The 18,117-nt window shown below is 49.8% G+C and overlaps 1 protein-coding gene across 1 annotated transcript in view; it reads left to right on the top strand.

Annotated features, from left to right (window-relative positions):
* The first annotated feature begins 502 nt into the window (after positions 1-502).
* KDM2A (lysine (K)-specific demethylase 2A) overlaps positions 503-18,117 on the top strand; it is a 49,534-nt gene continuing 31,919 nt past the window's right edge. Inside the window, exon 1 of the mRNA XM_010569880.1 lies at positions 503-1,196. Coding sequence (XP_010568182.1) covers positions 1,017-1,196 — 180 coding nt within the window. The 5' untranslated portion in view covers positions 503-1,016. The remainder of the gene's footprint in view (positions 1,197-18,117) is intronic.

The following is an 18,117-nucleotide window of genomic DNA, read 5'->3' as shown; positions in this document are numbered from 1 at the left end:
ATGGGGCCGGGGGCTGGCGGAGCCGCGCCGGGCTGGAGGTTTGCCCCGCGCTGTGACAGCGGGGTGTTGCGAGCGGGTTGGCTTGGCTGGTGTGTTGCACTTCGGTTGTCCGGGTGTTTATAAACAAGAGTTTAGTAAGTGTAGGGAAACTGCTTAGGCTGCCTTAGCCGAGCTGGGAAGCCCGGTCCTGAGCGGTACGGGCGGCAGGGACGGGGGAGATGCTAGCGGGACTTGGAACGCTCTGCTGTCAAACCGTGCTCAGAGGGTCGGGGAAGAGCAGGATGAAACAAGCTCTCTCCACGCTATGGTAGCGGTTCTGTAACACTACACGGGGTGGCAGATTCCTTCCCCGAAGGTCTGGCTTAGGCATAGTCATGGGGATTAAGAGCTGCAATATACCTAGGCTTTGGCTTCTTTCTGTTCCTTTAAAAAAAAAAAAAAGTTTAGGTGCCATCTGACGCCTTGGGAGGTTTTCCCATGTTATTGCGTGGTGTCACAAGGTGGCAGATTTTTGAGATCAGCATGTAGGTCTCATCAGAGTGGAGTTAGTCCCCTACCTGCAGCCATGCTCAAGCGCTGTATGTAGGAGAGATCCCATATGCCTTCCCTGTTCATGGGAGATGTTCTGTACCTGTGTAGCTTCTCCTGAGTGCCACAGTACAGGATATCCAGAGGACGGCAGTCGTGTTGTTCGGAGGAGTTGGTTCTCTAATGCGTAATCTTGTACTCTGGGGAAACCAGACTGCTCCCCCACTGCCATCAAGCGTTTGACAGCAGCTTGCCTGTGTATCATATCCCAGTGTGGGCCAACTGAGCTGCCATTTGTGCTGGTAGTAGTGCAGAGTGGAGGCCTTTTCCTGATCCGAGACCTGCAGCTTATGTTGTGTTACAGAACAGCTGGTAAAGTCATTTACCCTAAGTCATGCCTAAAGTTAGAATAGGAGCGTTTAAAGTTGAGGTAGGCTCATCCACTGTGTTCACTTAGCCCTGCACAGTGGTGTGGAATCAGTCTCAAAATGAGCAAACAAATGAGGGGTGTAGGCGTCTCATGTCCATTTGCCCTGCTTCACTATTTCCCTCTGACTTCAAAGGAGGAAGAGGAGGAAGACAGCAGTCCTGGAGTGTCCTTCTCGCTCTCTTCAGAAGAGTCGGAGATGGAGCCTGAGGAAGAAAGGATCCGTTACAGCCAAAGACTGGTCAGTATTGGCCCTAAACAACCCTATTCTGTTTTTGGTTCTGTTGCAACTGAAGAAAGAAAAGACTTTTACTGGCAACAGGTTTAAACAACCAAAAAAGTGTTGTGGTGGATCGCTGCAGCCTGCCTAGAGGTATTATCTCAGCTGGCAGAGGGTTAGATGGCTTTGTGGGTCCTGTTTGTGTCACAGAGTCTGCCCGAATGGAGGGCACTTGGTTACTGAACTCTGGAAGAGGGGAGGGTTGGAGGCTGAGACTGGGTAAGATGCTTTGCGAAGCTGCTGGGTAGAAGTATGAAATGAGTGTTGGTGTAGTTTCTGGCACAGCAGGTTTTTTCCATGCGTTTGTAACAAGCAGAGAAGCTGAAATAGTGTGTGTTACCATTACGTTGGCCTGGCCTTGATTTGAGCGTGCTGCGAAATCTGAGAAAACCAGCTTCAACTTCAAGCTCAAATTTACTTGTGCCTGTGCACATGTGCACGTGTCTTCTCCTGGTGTTTCCTTTCGGAGGGAGCTGTTCCAAAAGTCAGATCCTAGTTAGCTCCTGTCAGGAGCTCTGGCTTGTCTGATGCTTGCACTGCTGTTCAGTGGACTGCCTGAAGCTGCTGGTGTCTGTGAGTTGGGCCATAACTGTGAGCAGTTTAGGAGCTGCTGCTCTGAGAGTCTGAAGTGATATTACCAGAGATCCTGGGGAAGGAGGGAAGCTGCTGTGTCTCCTGCAGGCCAGTTTCAGGTTGTTCTGAGGCAATTGTAAAGCCCCTGGGAAGGGCAAGTGTCAGTTCTGTGATAGCTGAAGCTGTGATGGAATTCATCTCTGAGTCATGATAGTACATGTACCCTCACCTTCAAGGTGCTGTCTGTAAAGGTAAATCCTTATCCTTCAATACTCTGAAATCATTTGGTGTGAGGCGGTGTGGTACTTGGCATTAAGATTTGCCCTCGAGACCAAGCACTTCTTGTTGTTCCTTTGTTGCTGCTGGGTGCCTGGCCATTGAAAGGGTGCTGGAGAGTTGTAGCCAGCACAGGCCTTGTAGGTGGCCTAGGGACAAAAATCCTCTAGTGATGGTAGAAACGGTTATTCCAGCACAGGCCCCTGTTGAGGGGAGGATTCTGCATAGGCTGTGGTTTGTCCAAACACCTGGTTTACTGAAGGTGTATTCCTCTTCTGGTGCTGCTTGGTGTCTATTGCATGTTTACTTTTTGCGGAGAGGACTGTCATGCTAGATGATTCGGTGACAGGCATCTATACTTTTATAGTCAGCTGCCTTAGCCCACTTTGGGAACCTGAAGTGACTCTGATTTAAAGTGGTTTTTAATCTCTTTCTCTTTTTTGAGAGGGTGCTTGCAAAAAAACCAAAACCAAACTGTAATACATCTGTCAGCCCATCAAGATTGCTTGTTTTTATCCCAAGTGGTGGATGCTCTCATTTGGCAATGCTGCCAAAAGCAGCTGTCCCACCTCCTCCCTCATCCTGATGCGCTTGTTCCCACAACTGTGCGGCATGCAGCTTGAGGTGCTGGTTTGACTGAGGAGTGACTATTTCTATAGCCAGCAGTCAGGGTGGCAGGATAGCTTCTCTTGGAGGCAATGTCAGCTTCAGATTTTGGTGAAACTATGATCTTAGCTACATTTTGACCAGAAGTAACCCAAAATGGCTGGATAAAGACGTGGCAGATGAAGGGGACTAGCAGCCAGAAACTTACCGGTTTTAAAATGCTCGTAATCTCACAAGTAAAAATCGTTCAGAAGAGTTGCTGTCCTAGTGTAGGTGGCCTGGACTCCAGCAGAATGTGCTAAGCTGGATAAATGGCTGCACACTGATGAGCTACATGCTTAAGGGGCTTGGGAAGGCACATGGGCAGCAAGCGGAGGATGAGGCTCACCTAGGCTTCTGTGGCCACATGTGCATGTTGTCTCTGCTGGCCTGCAGCTGAGAGGAGGAGGCATGACCCCTGTGCGGTAGGTGAGGCTTAGTTCATGCCTCCTGTTTTGCTTTTCCTGGGAACTTCCAGCTCGTTACGCTCTCTTGCTGTGTCAGTGATGCTCCCTTGTTGAAGGACCTTTAAAAGATGATTTTTTTTTTTTGAGGTGCATGCTTTGAAATGTGGGGAGCTGTTCTCTTAGCTAGTGTTTCTGGCCCTTGCAGAACAAGGTATCATGGATGAATTATCCAGGAAAAAAAAAGTGCTGAATATGACTTATCTGAATATCCTACTCCTCTGTATGCCTTGGTCTTGGGAGTTGTTTTTAATATCCCTACATCAAAAGTTCTAGGTAGGGAAACAGGTAGTTGGTAGTACAGTATGTTTCTGCTGCTGTAAGCTGTGTTTCTCGTGTGTGACTGGGGATCAATGTGGCTTTGATAGCAAAAGAATAAATATATTATAAAATAAAAATAATAATCCAAGTGGGATAGTAGTCCTACCAGCCAAACAACCTTGGCCAGGGTAGTTTATAGTGGTGAAGGAGCTGAATTTATTGCATGGGCAAGTAGCATGGTTTGATGGTACCAGTGGCCTGAGATGGCAAAAGAAGCTTGCTATCTGGTGTGTCAGGGTAACTACACCATCTTTTGATTGACTGGTTTCCATCAGGATGTAGAGTAAGTCTTGAGCGGTTTGTGTTATTTCATTTAGTGAGCAATACTGTTGCCTTCCTTTGGTTTGACAAAAATCTGATCTATGTATGTTTTCGGAATGGATTTACCAGTATTGGTGAAAGATCTGGGTTTTGAGGAGAAATTAATCTCTGCTTCAGTTGTAGTCGCACTCCTACAAGAATTCTCTGCCTGTTCACACATCCCTGCGTAATGACACTTACATTAGGTGGGTTGCACTGCTCTTAACTGTGCTTGCTTCCTAGTTCAGGCCCTACATCCATGACTCCCAAGATTATAAAGGCCTGGGTGAGTTGGTCTGGACACAGGGCTATCATTAGGAGGATGTCTTGCACCCGTCTGAAACAAACTGTGGAAAAAGAAAGAACCTCTTAAACTTGTGTCCCAGCAAGCTCTGAGAGGCTGATACAGGTAGGGGAAGGCAGCCTGTGGAAGACGCTGTGTGAGCAGGGAGAGCATGCACAACAGCAAGTTAAGGGATCTCCGTGTTCCTCCCACAGAGATTCAGCTGGGCCTCCCTGCACCGTGAGCAGCGGAGGATGGAACTTGTCAGGCACTACGGAGTAGTTTTCCACTAGGTCTGCATATGTGTTTCTGCTCCTCAGCTCTGTAACGAGGCAGTGCTTTGGGGATTGGTTCGAGGTCCCAGCTTTATAAGCTGTAGATGCATGTTTTGCAGGCCCTTAATTGAGGAGCTAAAATGCTCTATTGTATCCTGCGCCCTGAGTGACAGTCCAGCCCTGGCACTGACAATGCGATGGTCCTTCTCTGAGACTTGGAAGTCTTCCGCTGACTGTCACTGGGTGGTCGCACCCAGCCAATATCACACCAAGCTGTTCAGCTCCCCACAAGGAGGTCAAGGGCACGCTGGCACCTGGAGCCTGGACTTCTTAAAGGCAGGAGCAGCAACGTGAGCAGCTCTGGTTATGGACTAACAGCTCTGGAGAAAAAGAAGTCCAGTTGGCCTGGTGCTGTGATGCTCAGATACTCTGCCTGGTTCAGGCTGTCCAGCAGTTTCCTCACAGAGTACATTGTCTGCCTTGTACCGTCTCAGCACTCACCAGGACCTCCATGAGGTGATCTGAGACAGGAGAAACTGTTGCATGTATGCAACTTAAATTTTTTGGTAAGGTTAGATCTGTGTTAGGTCATCGAGTGCAAGGAGGGCAGCAGGGAAGGAATCTCCTGGTGTTGCTCGGGGAGCTGTTCAGCAAACCAGCCAGTACGTCTCTGGAAACTGCTGCCGCAGGGGCTGTTTGACCCAGTGCTCTCTAAAAGATGTGCTTGGCGTGCTCAAGGCGAGGCGCGCCTGCCTCGCTGTTGCAGCACTGAGTGCCTGCGTGGTGCTCCACTGAGGAAGGGTTTCTCTCTTACTCCAGTCTTCGCTGCACACAAAGCCACTTTACCTGTTCAGATCTGTGGAGCTGCTGAAGGGCTCCTCAGCGGGATGCAGGGCTGGTGTCTGCCTGTTCTTCTGCAGGGGAGTCATTCAGTATTCCTGGGTGCTGGAAGTGTGAGGAAATCTCGCCTTCTGCTTGCTCCGGGGCTAATTTTGCCAGGCCTTTACTGTGAGCTAAGGCTAGCAAGACTCCGTGAATTAGGAGTTGATTAGCACGTCACTGAAGTGATGCCATACACTTTCTGTGATAACACTCAGGGTGAGGAATGAAGGGCAGCAGTGTTGGATCACTTCAGAAGGGCTCGGAGGAGCATAGTGGGTGAGTGCCATTACCCTAAGGACAAATCCTGCCTGTCACGGTCTCTCTGCTGGTGTCAAGTCAGCAGTCTCTATCTCAGGGTGTGGTTCCAAGTTAGGATTGCCAGTGTGGCAGAGCTGGTTTAAGAAGTTTTCTCCCTCCCTCTGTTAGTGCCTCAGGAGATGATGCCCCTGAGCTGAATGCTGCTTCAGGGAATTGTGGATCATGCCCTTAGATGAAAGTTGGCAAGGGGGTAGGGGAGGCATCTAATCAGAATTGTTGTCTGTGCTGGGCTAGTGAGCTCACTGTCCCACCAGCAAACCTGATGAGACTGAAGAGGTGGCAATCTGAGATGGGGAGACAGGGTGGGGTAGCAACCTCTTAAACTGGCTCTGCTGCTGGAGAGAGCCTGCGGTGGAGCTGCACCCCGCCTCGGGGTGGTGGGTGCTCTTTGGGGCTCCTGCTGAAGGTATTGCAGTGCCTGGGCCCCGAGTGACCATCCCTGGCTGGGTAAAGTGGCATCCTTGGTTTTTTTGGAGATTGTTGTGACACCCATGAAGGGAAATGGGCCTGTGGAGGAGGAGTCCCACCTGCTGTTAAGTGCTCTGGGTGCTCAAGAATATGGGAGATGAGGGGGGAGCCAGAGTGAAATGCTGTCTCTCCCACTGCTTGGGGCAGTCTGTGTCCTGCCTTAGTACTGCCCTGCCCTGCCCTCTGGTCAGATACTCAAGTGAAATTTGAGAGGAGGCCTCTGCCTGTCCCTACCAGCCAAAAACTGAGGCCTCTCCTGTAAACAGCAGTTAGCAAACCTGTCCTTACATGTTGGTGTCCACACTATCCCCTGGGTGAGAGTACACATGAGCTTTACAGTATGTGGAGTCATCAGCTGAGGGATGAAGCTTGGGGAGCGTGGAGGAAAAGGTTTCTCTTGCAGCTGCGTGTACTGTAGTGTGGAGTGGCACAAGCATGCTCAGGTGTGCACTGCCTGTGCTTGAGGGATGGCAAGGCTGGCGCTGACAGGTGCTCAGAGTCACGTTTGCTCTAATCTTGTGGTTTCCAAGTTCATATTGGTGGTACCAAATCCTTTCTGCAGGATGGGGTGATGTCAAATGCAGGACACAACGCACGGGGCCAGGAAGGCCCATGCATGTTAGCATTCACGTGACACTCGTGACAAAGTTCCAGCCCTTTTCCTCACACCGCCAAGGGGATAGATGGCCTCAAAGCTGTGAGAGGGAGGTTTGCTTATGTCTGGTTAGATAGCAAAGAGGAGGACACAGCTGCCTGCCCTCCCTGTGTTGGTCAAGCAGCTGCTGTTGCTCTATCTTGAATGGCTCACACTATCCCAACAGCGGGATGCAAGGAGCAGTGTCTTACCATCAGGTTCATCCTGACTTCTTGTTTGTACTCCTTGTAATGCTGCTCACTACCAGGTAATGATCCCTTGCAGTTGCTGGTGTTTGTCATCCTCAGATCTTGGTGTGCTTGACAGAGGCCAGTCCTGCTGGATACTGGCTTTCCCAGAGCTGGTCCTGTTGGCTTGGGACTTTAACGTGTGAGCTGGGGTGAGCCTACCAGCATAGTTCCTGTGGGTAGTGGAGCATGGGACTAGCCACATGCACTTGGGTGAGAGTCTGGGTGGTTGTACGACACCCCCCGTTTGAAATTTGACACTGGCAATCTCTTACCCTGTCAAGCAATGCTCCCTCCTGTTGCCTGAAAGGGCTCAGAGTTTGTCTGCTATGTGCCCTATGTGAAACCCTGTCTGGCCAAATGTCGCTGGTCTGCTGGACACACCTTGATTTCCTAGTCTAGACAGGACCTGTGTGAGTAGGGTAATTAATCTCTCCCACATGCCTCTGCCTCAAACTGAAGACACTACAAATGAGTCATTCCAAATGACCCAGGTGTAATAATTGAGCTCTAAATAATTTAGGGACTGTTCAGATTTGATCTGGGCAGCTCTTTGGTGGAAGCTAGCAGCAACTGAAGGCTATCCTTGGAAAGCTTTAGAAATCCCTGTGAGCAGTTAGATCCTGAAGGATGCAAGAGTGTGCTGGTCCCTGGGAGGATCCTTCCCTCAAACCAACTGGATGATGTTCAGTGTCAGCAGAGAGGAATGCAGGAGGTAAATACCTCTGCTGGTTTCTTACTGTCCCAAGTCTGAGTGTGTCCTGGAAGCTGCAGTGAGTGAGCAGCCAGACAGCGCAGGAACACTTGAAGTTACTTGTAAATTACTAACAATATTTGCAAGTTGCACCTATGTCTCCTGTTAATAAGCAGGAGTAGGTTTTCACAGGGTTATCCCAGCTGGAGGTGACACTAACAAGTTAGGAGAGCAGGCCCCATGCTTCCAGTACCTTTTTATTGTTGGCTTATTTTGTCAGGACCCACCCAGACAGGGGTGTACAGGTCACTGGGTGGGTTTGGGGGAGAAATGGCACACGTCAGGGAAGTGGTGGTATGCTCAAGAAGGTGGAGAAACAAGGTGGTGCACTAACAGTCCTCTGAAAATGTATGAGGGGAAAGCAATTACTTGTCTTCGGAGTGAGATGTTTGGGGTGTTGCTGATTCCAGAGGAGGAAATGATGGGTGAGCTCTGAGCAGGTAGCCTGAGCTCTGGAAAGCTCGATTTGCTGCCAGAGTTGACTTATTAGTTCACAGACTTTTTTACACAATGCCTGACCTGCTTTTGTTTGGGTTGAAGAGGTTAAAGGCAAGTGGAAAAGGTAGAAGGTGAAGAGAAACATGGCATACCACACTGAATCACTGTGCGTTGTGCAGCTGTGGCAGTGGACTGTGCATCCACAGCATGATCCCGTGGCAGGAGCTGGTTAGGGGTGGCTGCTGCACCGAAGCATGTACCTGTGTGCTCAGAGAACAGGAATTGTCATAGCTGAGCAGGTCTACCTTACTGGATGTCTTGTCCGTAGTTGGCCCTGCTGGAGAGGGAGATGAGAGCAGCAAAGGATCTTGTTTGGTTGCTTTGGGAAAAGCAAAAGAGCCAAGTGGAAGAGCAAACCCCACAGTAGGATGACAGGGCCTGTAATTAGATATCAAAGATAATAAGCTGTCAAAAGCTCTAGGAGGCAAAAGGGTGGAGATCGTGTATCTCAGAACTGGAAGTGTTGTCTCCAGTCAGCTTGGAGAACCTGACATCTCAGTTAGGTTTGATGTTCTTGGGGTGAGGGTCAGACAGACAAATCTGTGCAGAGCCCTCCCCCCTGGGAGGGAGTGAGGAGCACTGGATAGACATATGCCCCCATTTGGAAAAGCTTCAGTTTCAGCTGAAGCTAAGAAGATATCTGTGACTGCATTGTACAAATGCAGCATTAAAAAGCCTGTCAATAAAGTCTGAAACCACCAGCATCACAGCTATCTTCTGTCTTGGATGGTGTCAAGCTAGTTGAGCTGCAGACCAAACCCTTTGCTGTACAAGTGCTTGTGCTGGTCCAGGCTCAATTCCTTTTCTGGAGGGCTTAGGGTAGGGTGTCAGCCTCCTGGGGGCTGTAGGGGACTTTGGTGTTCTTACCTTTCCACAGTGGTCTGAACTCCCTGTGCAGCCCACCTTCAGGTACCTGCAGATCTCCTTCAGCAAGGATGCTAATGACTTCTGATTTTTGAGGGCCAAGGAGTAGTGAGAGCGTGTTCCTACTGCTCCCTCTCTAACTCACTACCTCTCAGGTCCTGTCAGTGCTGCCAAGTAGGAGTGCTAGGAGCAAATGCTCTGCCACCTCTGTGTTGTATCTTGGGCAGTTAGGAAATGCTCTGTGCTGTGTGTCCCCCACCCAGCTGGAGGTTGCCTGCATGCTAACGGTTGGACCAGACTGGCTAATTGTCACTTGTCCTTGCTTATCTGATGGGGAAATGACAGGCTCCAGGATGGCATAATGAGAATGAGCGTGAGGTGCTGTAGGTCACTGATACTGGAAGAGCTCTGCTCATACAGCGTGGAGCTTAATCTGGAGAGACCAGAGGGGATGTGATGAACTCGAAGTTTTCTGTTTGCTGATCCTCCCTGTTTACCTCTTTTCCCAGCTCCTAGGAACCAGGTGAGGAAGATACATAGCTGTCCACAGGTGTTGCTTGCTAGCAGTTGAGATGGTTCAGATAAACCTTGTGACAAAGTGTAGCCTGTGAATCCATGACGGGGGAGAGGAGAGGGATCTGTTTGACAGGGTTACTCTCTGTTCTGTTTCTGTGCATCCATGCTTGTGCATCTCTGTTGCTGTAGAAACAGTACTGGTAGTAAACAGCATAAGCTGGCTGTCCAGGGGCTGTGAATCCCTGTGGAAGTTCCAGGAACTTGAACCAGAGGAGGTTTGGGGCTGGGATCTGGCCAAGGTTGCAGAGTGGTAAGAAGAGATAGGTGGGTTTATGCCTGTGCAGTAGTCTGACAGGGAGGTGCGCTCTCTGTAGCGCTTCCACCCAGGTTAGGTGCCTGGAAGGGTGCAAATCTGAGTGGCATCCTTGCTGCCAGAAGAGCTGAGGTGTGGTTCACAAGCGCTGCGTGTGATGTGCTCGTGTGTGTGGGTGAGCTGGTGTGGCCTGGGGAGGGGACTGGCAATTTTTACTGCTGTCAACTGGAGCAGGTCATATTGATGGTGAGGTGGTGAGTGGAGCGGTAAACTTTCGTCCCTACGGTACATTAAACACTGGCTGCTTTTTGTCTTTCCCTGGATCTTACATGTTTTAGCTGTCACACTGTACACTAACAAGAGTTTTAATAAAGCCACCCCACACACACCCCGCACCCTTTTTTTTGTCAAGGAAGAGGCTCCAGGGTGTGACCGTCATCTGTGGTTTTTTTGTTAGCACTGGTCCTCTGGGTTGGGAACTGACTGCAGAATCAGGCTGTCATGTGTTAGCCAGTCCTGACAGAGTTTGGGAGAAGAGGTCGCTTGATAAAAGGCACGGGGGAAGGATCAGGACGTTGCTTGATAGAACTCTTATCTAGAGAAGCAGATCCCAACCAGTGAGGTGCATTCTCACTACAAGTGAGATATGTAGAGGGGATGGCCCTTTTTGATACTGCCTCTTACCTTGCCTAATTTTCCATGAGGCAGCAGTGAAAGCCTGCAGGGTGAGAGAGAAGAGAGGCGGTGCTGCAGAACTTGGAGAGACAGCAAAGTGAATGCTCAAGGAACAATCAGAAGATGTAAGAGCAGAAAAGCCTGTGTTTAAAAAAAAAAAAAAAAAGGCTGGCCTGTGCTATTCAGTCCAAGAGTGCCCTGCTTCCCCCTTGCTGTCCCATGTACCACTGGCTCCTGAGGGAGCTATAATCTTGGGATTGAGCTGAAGCAGCTGGAAGTGGAAAGGAGAGGGCTGGCAACATATGCTGCTTTAGGGTTAGACTGCCTCAGTGTCTCTAATTCACTGTGAATAAATATTTCCGTGTGTCACTGAACTGAGCCCCTTTGCCCCATTTGGAGTAAGGAAGGGGCAAGTACTGGGCTTCCTGTGGAGCAGAGGGAGAGGGAGTGTGTGCAGTGATGGTGTAATAATCCAGAGTATGGAGGAAATACCCTTCCTACTAGATGGTTTCACGCACTGTCCGTGTTCTTCCCAATGGCCCTGGGTTTTTTTCCTTCATAAGCATCCTAGGCCCTCAGGCAATTCAGGCAGCCCATTGCTATTCTCTTTAAAGGGCAGTGTCAGCTTAGCAGGAATTGCAGTTCAAACCCCAAAGCTTCCTGTGCTTTTGCTCTCCAAGTATTCCTGTGGTCCGGCCTTGTTCAGTTTCTGTGATGGGACAGAATTGGCAACAGGTTTCTGCAGAGCTGGGTTGGGACACTAGGAAATTTGGAGGGTGAGCTCTTCCCCACTGAAAAATCCAAGCTAGTCTTCTGAACTCCCACCATGCTGTGGAGGTGCTCTGCCTGTCTCGGCAAGGAGTGAAGTTGCGTGGTGCTGACCTGCTAATGCTAGATCAGCTGCACCTCTGTCTCTGAATGCACATGGCTCCGTCTGTCCCTTGTGCTGGCTCTGCTGGGTCTCTGCCTGGTGGTCTGTGTGGGCTTAGCAGCCTGGAGGTAAACAGTCTACTCTTTCCCCAGTGGGGAAAATGGGTTAAGTGTGTGTAATTTTCAAGCCTGCCTTTTTGGAGAAGTTTGGTCTACTTTGTTCCATTTTGGGGATGTTCTGGTGCCTTGCTATACAAAGCAAAAGGAGTAGCAGAGCTGGTAAGGCTCGTCTACTTGACTGCATAGCGCAGATGCTGGGGACACCCTGGCAGGGAACGGGCTCTACACAGCATGTTTTTTTCCTTGGATTTCTTCTGGTTTGGAAGGGGTGGGACATAATTAAAAGGGTTTGGACAATTTAATGGTCCTTCATGAACTTCCTCAAGCTGTCATAAAATCCAGGCAGGGTTTGTCCAGGTACTGGGCTGCTACAGCTGGTGGTGGGTATGGGCAGTCTGAGGGTTAGTAGTGCCGTAAAAGCTAGTTGAGACAGTGGCTGCTTGTGGAATATGCTGCAGGTGACTGGAGTGAGAAGCCATATCCTTTCCTAGGAACAGTGTTTCCTTATTGGGACTGTTGCCAGACTTGCCCATCTGTGATCTGATCTAACATGTTCCTCTGTCTCGTGGTTTTGCTGCTGTGGCAGGTCAGTGTGTGGTTTAGCAGCAGTTGCTGGAGTTCTCCTTGTCCTGTTGGTGCTGTCTCCCAACCTGCCTCTTTCAGCCTTGCTCCAATTCCCCAATTATTCCTTGTGTACATCCAATTTCGTAACCCAAAAGTGCAAACCAAAGCGTTCTTCGTGCTCATTCTGAAACGCTGCCAGCCCTGCTCGTGATAGGAATCCCTCCTGGAGCTGTGAAGCCTGGAAGAGGTCCAGTTCTGCATAGATCCTGTTCACTCCTCAGCCTGGTGCTTTGAGTCTCTTTGTCCAGGAATATGCAACCTGGGATACACCAGGTCTGCTCTGCAGGTTTTGAGAGAGACAGGAGATGATAAGGGGCATTAAACCTGGGTTAAGCCTGCTGGGTTAGTTCTTGGGCTCCTTTTGTGAAACCAGGCAGCAAAAGAGTTAGTTTAGTATGGCCATCTTGTCCAGATAGTCATCATTGGTGGACAGAGCATGCAGAGCTGCTAAAATTAGCCATCTGCTAGCTTGTCCTAGTGTCAGGCTGGCCTCCAGGCTAGCACTGAGACAGATATGGCCACTGACAGGTTGTCCTGGGGCTTCCCCCTCGCTTGGGGGATTATGGCCTTCTCTTCAGATCCTACTAGCCTCCTTCTACCTGGGGGAGCAGGGAGCCCAGGACCACTTTATTGATTGTCTCTGGGGCACTGGCAGTTAAAAGTAAATGGCTCCGCAGAGCCAAAATATTAACAGAATTACATGGGCCCATCTCTGTAGGACCCTTTGTACCCCAAGGGTGTCAGGAGGCAATGTGGTTTAGTTATTGCTTCCTGTACTTGGGAAGAAGAGGAGCTGAGGAGAAAGGGGCACAGAGGATGGAAGCCTGCTGCCTCTCTGCTGGCAGAGAAACACGAGTAACGTGCTTGTATGGATCAGAGCTTGGAGCGTAGACCAGGAGCTGAAGTGGGAGGTGCAGGCTTGGAGGAGAGGAATATAGAAAGGAAAAGCTCTTGTGCTTAAGAGAAGCAGTAACCTGGCAGACTGCTGACTGGATGTCATAATCTTTGTGCCTTGGTTCTTCACACTGTATCTGAATATACATGCAAGGGAGCATCTTCCCTGTATAGTGAGTTCTGGCATTGGCACCTGCTGTGCCCTCGGTCTGTCTGATGGCTGCCTTGCTGCTTCCATGCTTGTCCATCCTCCTGCCAGGGGTTGCCTTTGCCTTGTGCCTTCCCAGAGAAACAGGACCCTTTCCCACTGATAGAACGGATCTCACGTGACCTTTGAGGGGGTGGCTGTTAATTGCTGGCGGATCTCAGCACAGTGTCTTGGAGACTGAATTCTGGACACTGCTCTTTGCCACAGGTACTCGCTCAAGATTAAAACACCTGTCAATAAGTTTGGATGTTGAAGGTCTAGACTTATCTAGACAAGAGCCATAGTAGTTTGCTGTAAAAGTACGTGAGAAGTTAAATTTGTAAACTGAGGAGAGTTGAGTTTGTGGGTTTATTACCAATTTGGATTCATTTTGGCAAAGTAAATCTACAAAGGGATGGTTGGCTAGGAGGCACCTGGTGAGGAAGCTCAGTGGTGAATGAGAGAGATCCACTGTTAAGTCATGCTGTTCTATACATACGCTGGGAGCCAGGTAGAAGTTATAATACCTGCAGCGAGGGGAGTTTGGAAGGAGGGGGTTCAGAAACAGGAGTGAAACTTGACTGCATTCTTCATGTCAACATCTTTCCTCTAAAGGAGTAAGGGAGGGTTGCAGGAGGCTTCAAACCAGAGGCTGCTTCCAGAGGCTACTCTGGAAACAAAGCAGATAAAAGGGAGGAGACACAGGGAGAGGAAAAGTGAGGGGTGCTCTGGTCTCCTGAAGTGGAAGGAGCTGTGGCATAGCAGGAGGAGGCTTCCTGGGGACTGGGAGATGGAGATGTTGGGAGATCAGGGAGGGAATGGCAGCAGACAGGACAGGAAGTGACTAAAATACTGTGGTGTTTGTTGGTTTCACTCTGTAAATATGTGAGGCTCTTTCAGCGAAAGGACGGCTTGTTCTTTTTTCAAATGTGACCTTGTACTTGTTCTTCTCTCAAAAAAAAACCACCACAGGAGAGTAGTCTTCTGGTTCTCTTCAGCCAACTGTCAGTTCCTTTGCCGTTAGAGGTAGCTGTGCTCCACTGAGGCAGCGCTTGCTGATGGGGAGAGGTGTCCAAGGAAGGGTTTTGAAGAGTACCACCATGGAGCTGCATGAGGCACTTCCCCTGGCATCCCTGGGAGGAGACGGCAGGTGACAGGATCAGAATAGAAGGGATAGCACTGGAGCTGTCTGCAGGATTAATATTCATGGTTCCTATTTCCTACATTAATTGAATGGTACCCAAGAGGGCCAGAAAGAAATGGTGAAGGACAGCTATCTTAGATGAGAATTGCTGGCTGTCTGGTATTGGAGGATGAATAAACTGTCTTTATCTTGACCCTGCCTGACAGAGAGAAAGGCTTTGGACTGCTTGTCAGTTCTTCCTTAGTAAAACTCTCATCAGGATGAAGAATGCCTGAATCCTAACACAGATCACAAAGCTGGAAAAAAATCCAATATTTAAATATCGCTTCTTAATGCTGAATGCTAAAGTTGTCCAACAGTTATATATGTAATTTGCCTGGCTCTTATACCTTGCTTTGCTGGGGCTGAGCTCCATGTGGGACGGATGGCAGTTTTGGGGGCATCTGCTGATCTCCTTTTTGGAAGTCATGCGTCCCTGGCTGAACCGACAGTTGACACTGGAAGAACTCCCGGTAGCAGAGCCACCCCCGGGAAGAAGCAGTCTTAGTCTAAGAGCCTAGCGCTGTGACTTGCTGGTGTGCTCTGGTGAGGCCTGCCTGGATGGGGTTGCACCAAGAAGCAGAAAGAAGAGAGGAGGGCTAGCAGTCTGCTGGGAAGGGGTACTCAGCCAAGACCCAGCCTTGGCACGGTCTGTGGGACAAAGGTAGCCAGCTTCTCCCAGGAAGAGATCAAACATTGTGCTGTAGGAAGGATTTGTGCAGCTCTCACAGAGTGTGTGCTAATGGAAAGGTAAGATTGGTATTAGGATGTCATGGCTTTGCATGTCTCTTGCCCTTTGCAGGTATCACCTGTAACCAGTTATTTAACCAGGTAGCAATTCCCTGCGTGGCAGGTGAGGATCAAAGCACATCAGAGAAAAAAGGGATCTTGGAGTGTCCCTACACAAGCCCTAGGCTTGTACACTGACCACATCTGTTGTCATATGGAGACCTGATTTGGGGAGCTAAGGAACCGTGGTGTGTGTAACTGCTGTGAGGAAGCTGCAGACTCCAGGAGAGGAAAACTCTGCTGCAGAGATTTGCCCAAAGTCCCAGCAGATGCTGCCTCTCCCAAAATGCACGCTTGGAAGTGCAGAAGCCTTTCCTTCCTCCTGTCTGCTCTGCACGCACTGAAATATTGTTTTTCCCCACCCTCCCAAGACAACAATGACATGAAAGCACTGTGGCCCCGGCTGAGTACACGAGAGGCGTTGTATAACTGATGGGAGCTATTTGTATTGTGGCAGTGCTTTTGGGTCCTCAGCCACGACTGGGATCCTATTCTCCTACATACTGTGCAAATTAGGAGGCCAGACTCTTCCCTGCCCACAGGAACAAGCGAAGCTGATCTGGCTGGGAGTGTGGAGGGGTTTTTGTGGCTGATGCTTTGCTGATGACAACAAGCGCATTAGACTTTGGAATTTGCTCGGCTGGAGGAGACGGCCCCCTTCTGTGTTCTGTTTCCCCATTGCAAAGGGATTCAAGTTTAAGGTGTTTTTGCCTGTTTCCTGGTGTTTGCACCTTTGCGGTGTGGCCACCTTCCATTTGCCTCAGAGGCTGTGCGTGCTGTGAATGAGATTAGGGAAGAGTCGGAACGGTTCCCTGATTCCACAGTGCAGATTCATGGGTTGATCAAACTGGAGTAATGTGAAGTTTGTATTGCTGCTGTTTCATGTAATGCGAGTCCATGGCAGGTTGGGCTGGTGGAGTGGCATCCTCTGAAACATGTTGTGTTTCTTTGGTCATAAAGCCTCCAAGTTTGTTAGTGAGTGACCAGATCATTTGCTGCACATTCATGTAGGGTGGGAGTGGGATCTGTCCTCAAAACTGTAATTTGTGCTTGGGCTTAACCAACCAAAGCGGTTTTGTGGTCCAGATGCCAAACTAGAATGACCAAGTGCTAGAGCTAGCACCACACGGGCAGCAGCAGTGATGGGGCATGGGGAGGGAGCGGGTGGACGGGGAAGGGAGCAGGAGCTCCTCTGCGTAGCATCTCTAGCAGTTTACGCCTAGCTCAGCCTGGGTCGTTCAGTCCTGTTGGGACCATACTCCCAGCATGTATGCAGCATTCACCTATGGATGGCACCAGTGGGATCTGGATCAGGGCTGGCCATGTGGTCACATTTCTGTTAAATTAGCTGGCCTACACAATCCAGAGCCTGTGCTGGCTTGGTGCCACTTCCAGAAGGACAGACAATGCCTGATGTGGCATGCAGCCTATCAGGGCAGTAACTGTGTCCTCTCCAGAAGGAGGTCTTAAAGGGAGCTGTCAGACTGAGCTTGCACTGGGTTAGTACTCAGTTGTGTGGCTGCAGCGGTCTCAGTCTGGGGGAGGTTCCCAGGCATGTGTATTCAGCCATGCCACAGTTATACTTAAACCATGTAAAATTTCTGCGTGTTTCCCTGTCTTTCCTGTCCTGGCAGTAGCTGCAGAAAAATGCCTAGGAGCAAGCCAGCTAATGCCATCTGATGTTGCACCTGGATAAAGGAAATCTGAGCATGTCAGCCAGACACCAGGGTCTCCGCGAGGTGACGGCAGAGGGGTTTTTCCAGTATGTTGGTTATCTATCTGCATGGTGCATTTGTGCTATACCTTGCTGCTCCTAGTTTTTCAGGCTGCTGGTGTCCTTGAGCAAGTGCTGTCAGCTGGCCTGTGCTGCTCTTTAGTGTGTGAGAGATGTCTGCTTGAAACAGGGCCGCAGCTGGCCATCACACCTCTGGCTGGAGCTGTGTTCCAGCCCGGGTCTCCCAAGGTGAGAGGTTTGTGGTCAAATGGCCTGAGTTTCAGCCCAATGCAGTAACCCCTGTTGTGTAGCTTAACTAAGAACCCTGAAATCCATTCAGGTTTCCAGCCTGGGAGCCAAATGCAAGTTATTAGGAGACTAGTTTGGATATAGCCTCTTCTTGCCAGCATTTAGCATGCCAAACCTTTTTCATCTCATGAGGTTTTGTACCCAGCAAAGGCAAGAGAGCTGCTTTTCCCAAAACTTGCCAATGAAAAGCGAGTGTCTGGAGTAAGGGGACAGGTCAAAATGCAGAACTACAGCCTGGTCCTGCAGTGTGCCACCACCCACCTGATCCAAAAGCAGGCAACACCCATGGACTACAGGGCCCAGCATCCTCTGCTTCATTATGCACATCCTCTAATCAACGACAGAGAAATGCCTGCTGGGGCCAGTAGTCCTAGGCCTTGTTTCCTAGGCTTGCCTGGGAACTGGGGTAAGTGAAAAGCTAGTCATGCTGGAAGGTTATTAGAATGCTTGCCTTGAACTTCCCTGGTGTGATTTAGTAAGGAATAAGATACCTGCAAAATAATCTTATGTTTCCTGTAGCTGCTGTCCTTACAATAGCAGTCAAAGGTGTCCCAGCAGGAACTGCAACAGGCAGCTGATATCTGACAGCATCACAGTGCAGGATTTGAGACATGTTTCAGCTGGACAAGGCTTGCACAGCTAAGGGCCCAAACAAGCACAGGGAAGCACCATGACCCCTGCTTCTTTCTCTGAAAGCATAGAAATACAAAGGGGAAGCTACAAATTGGGTTTCCTTGGCGTGTTTGCCCATATGACCTAAGCCTTCCGCAGCCTCGCACAGCACTCTTCAGGGCAGAAGTGATTTGAAATGGTTCTGGGATAGCAGTTGTGGTTGTCCAGCAAACGGGGCTGTTTGGACTTCCCCCTTGCCTCCAGCGAAGCTGA

Source organism: Haliaeetus leucocephalus, unplaced genomic scaffold (genome assembly GCF_000737465.1).
Source record: "Haliaeetus leucocephalus isolate CR32 unplaced genomic scaffold, Haliaeetus_leucocephalus-4.0 Scaffold279, whole genome shotgun sequence".
In the NCBI taxonomy this organism is placed as follows: domain Eukaryota; kingdom Metazoa; phylum Chordata; class Aves; order Accipitriformes; family Accipitridae; genus Haliaeetus; species Haliaeetus leucocephalus.
Note: the sequence above shows the minus strand (reverse complement) of the source record. Positions and strands in the feature narration are given on the sequence as shown.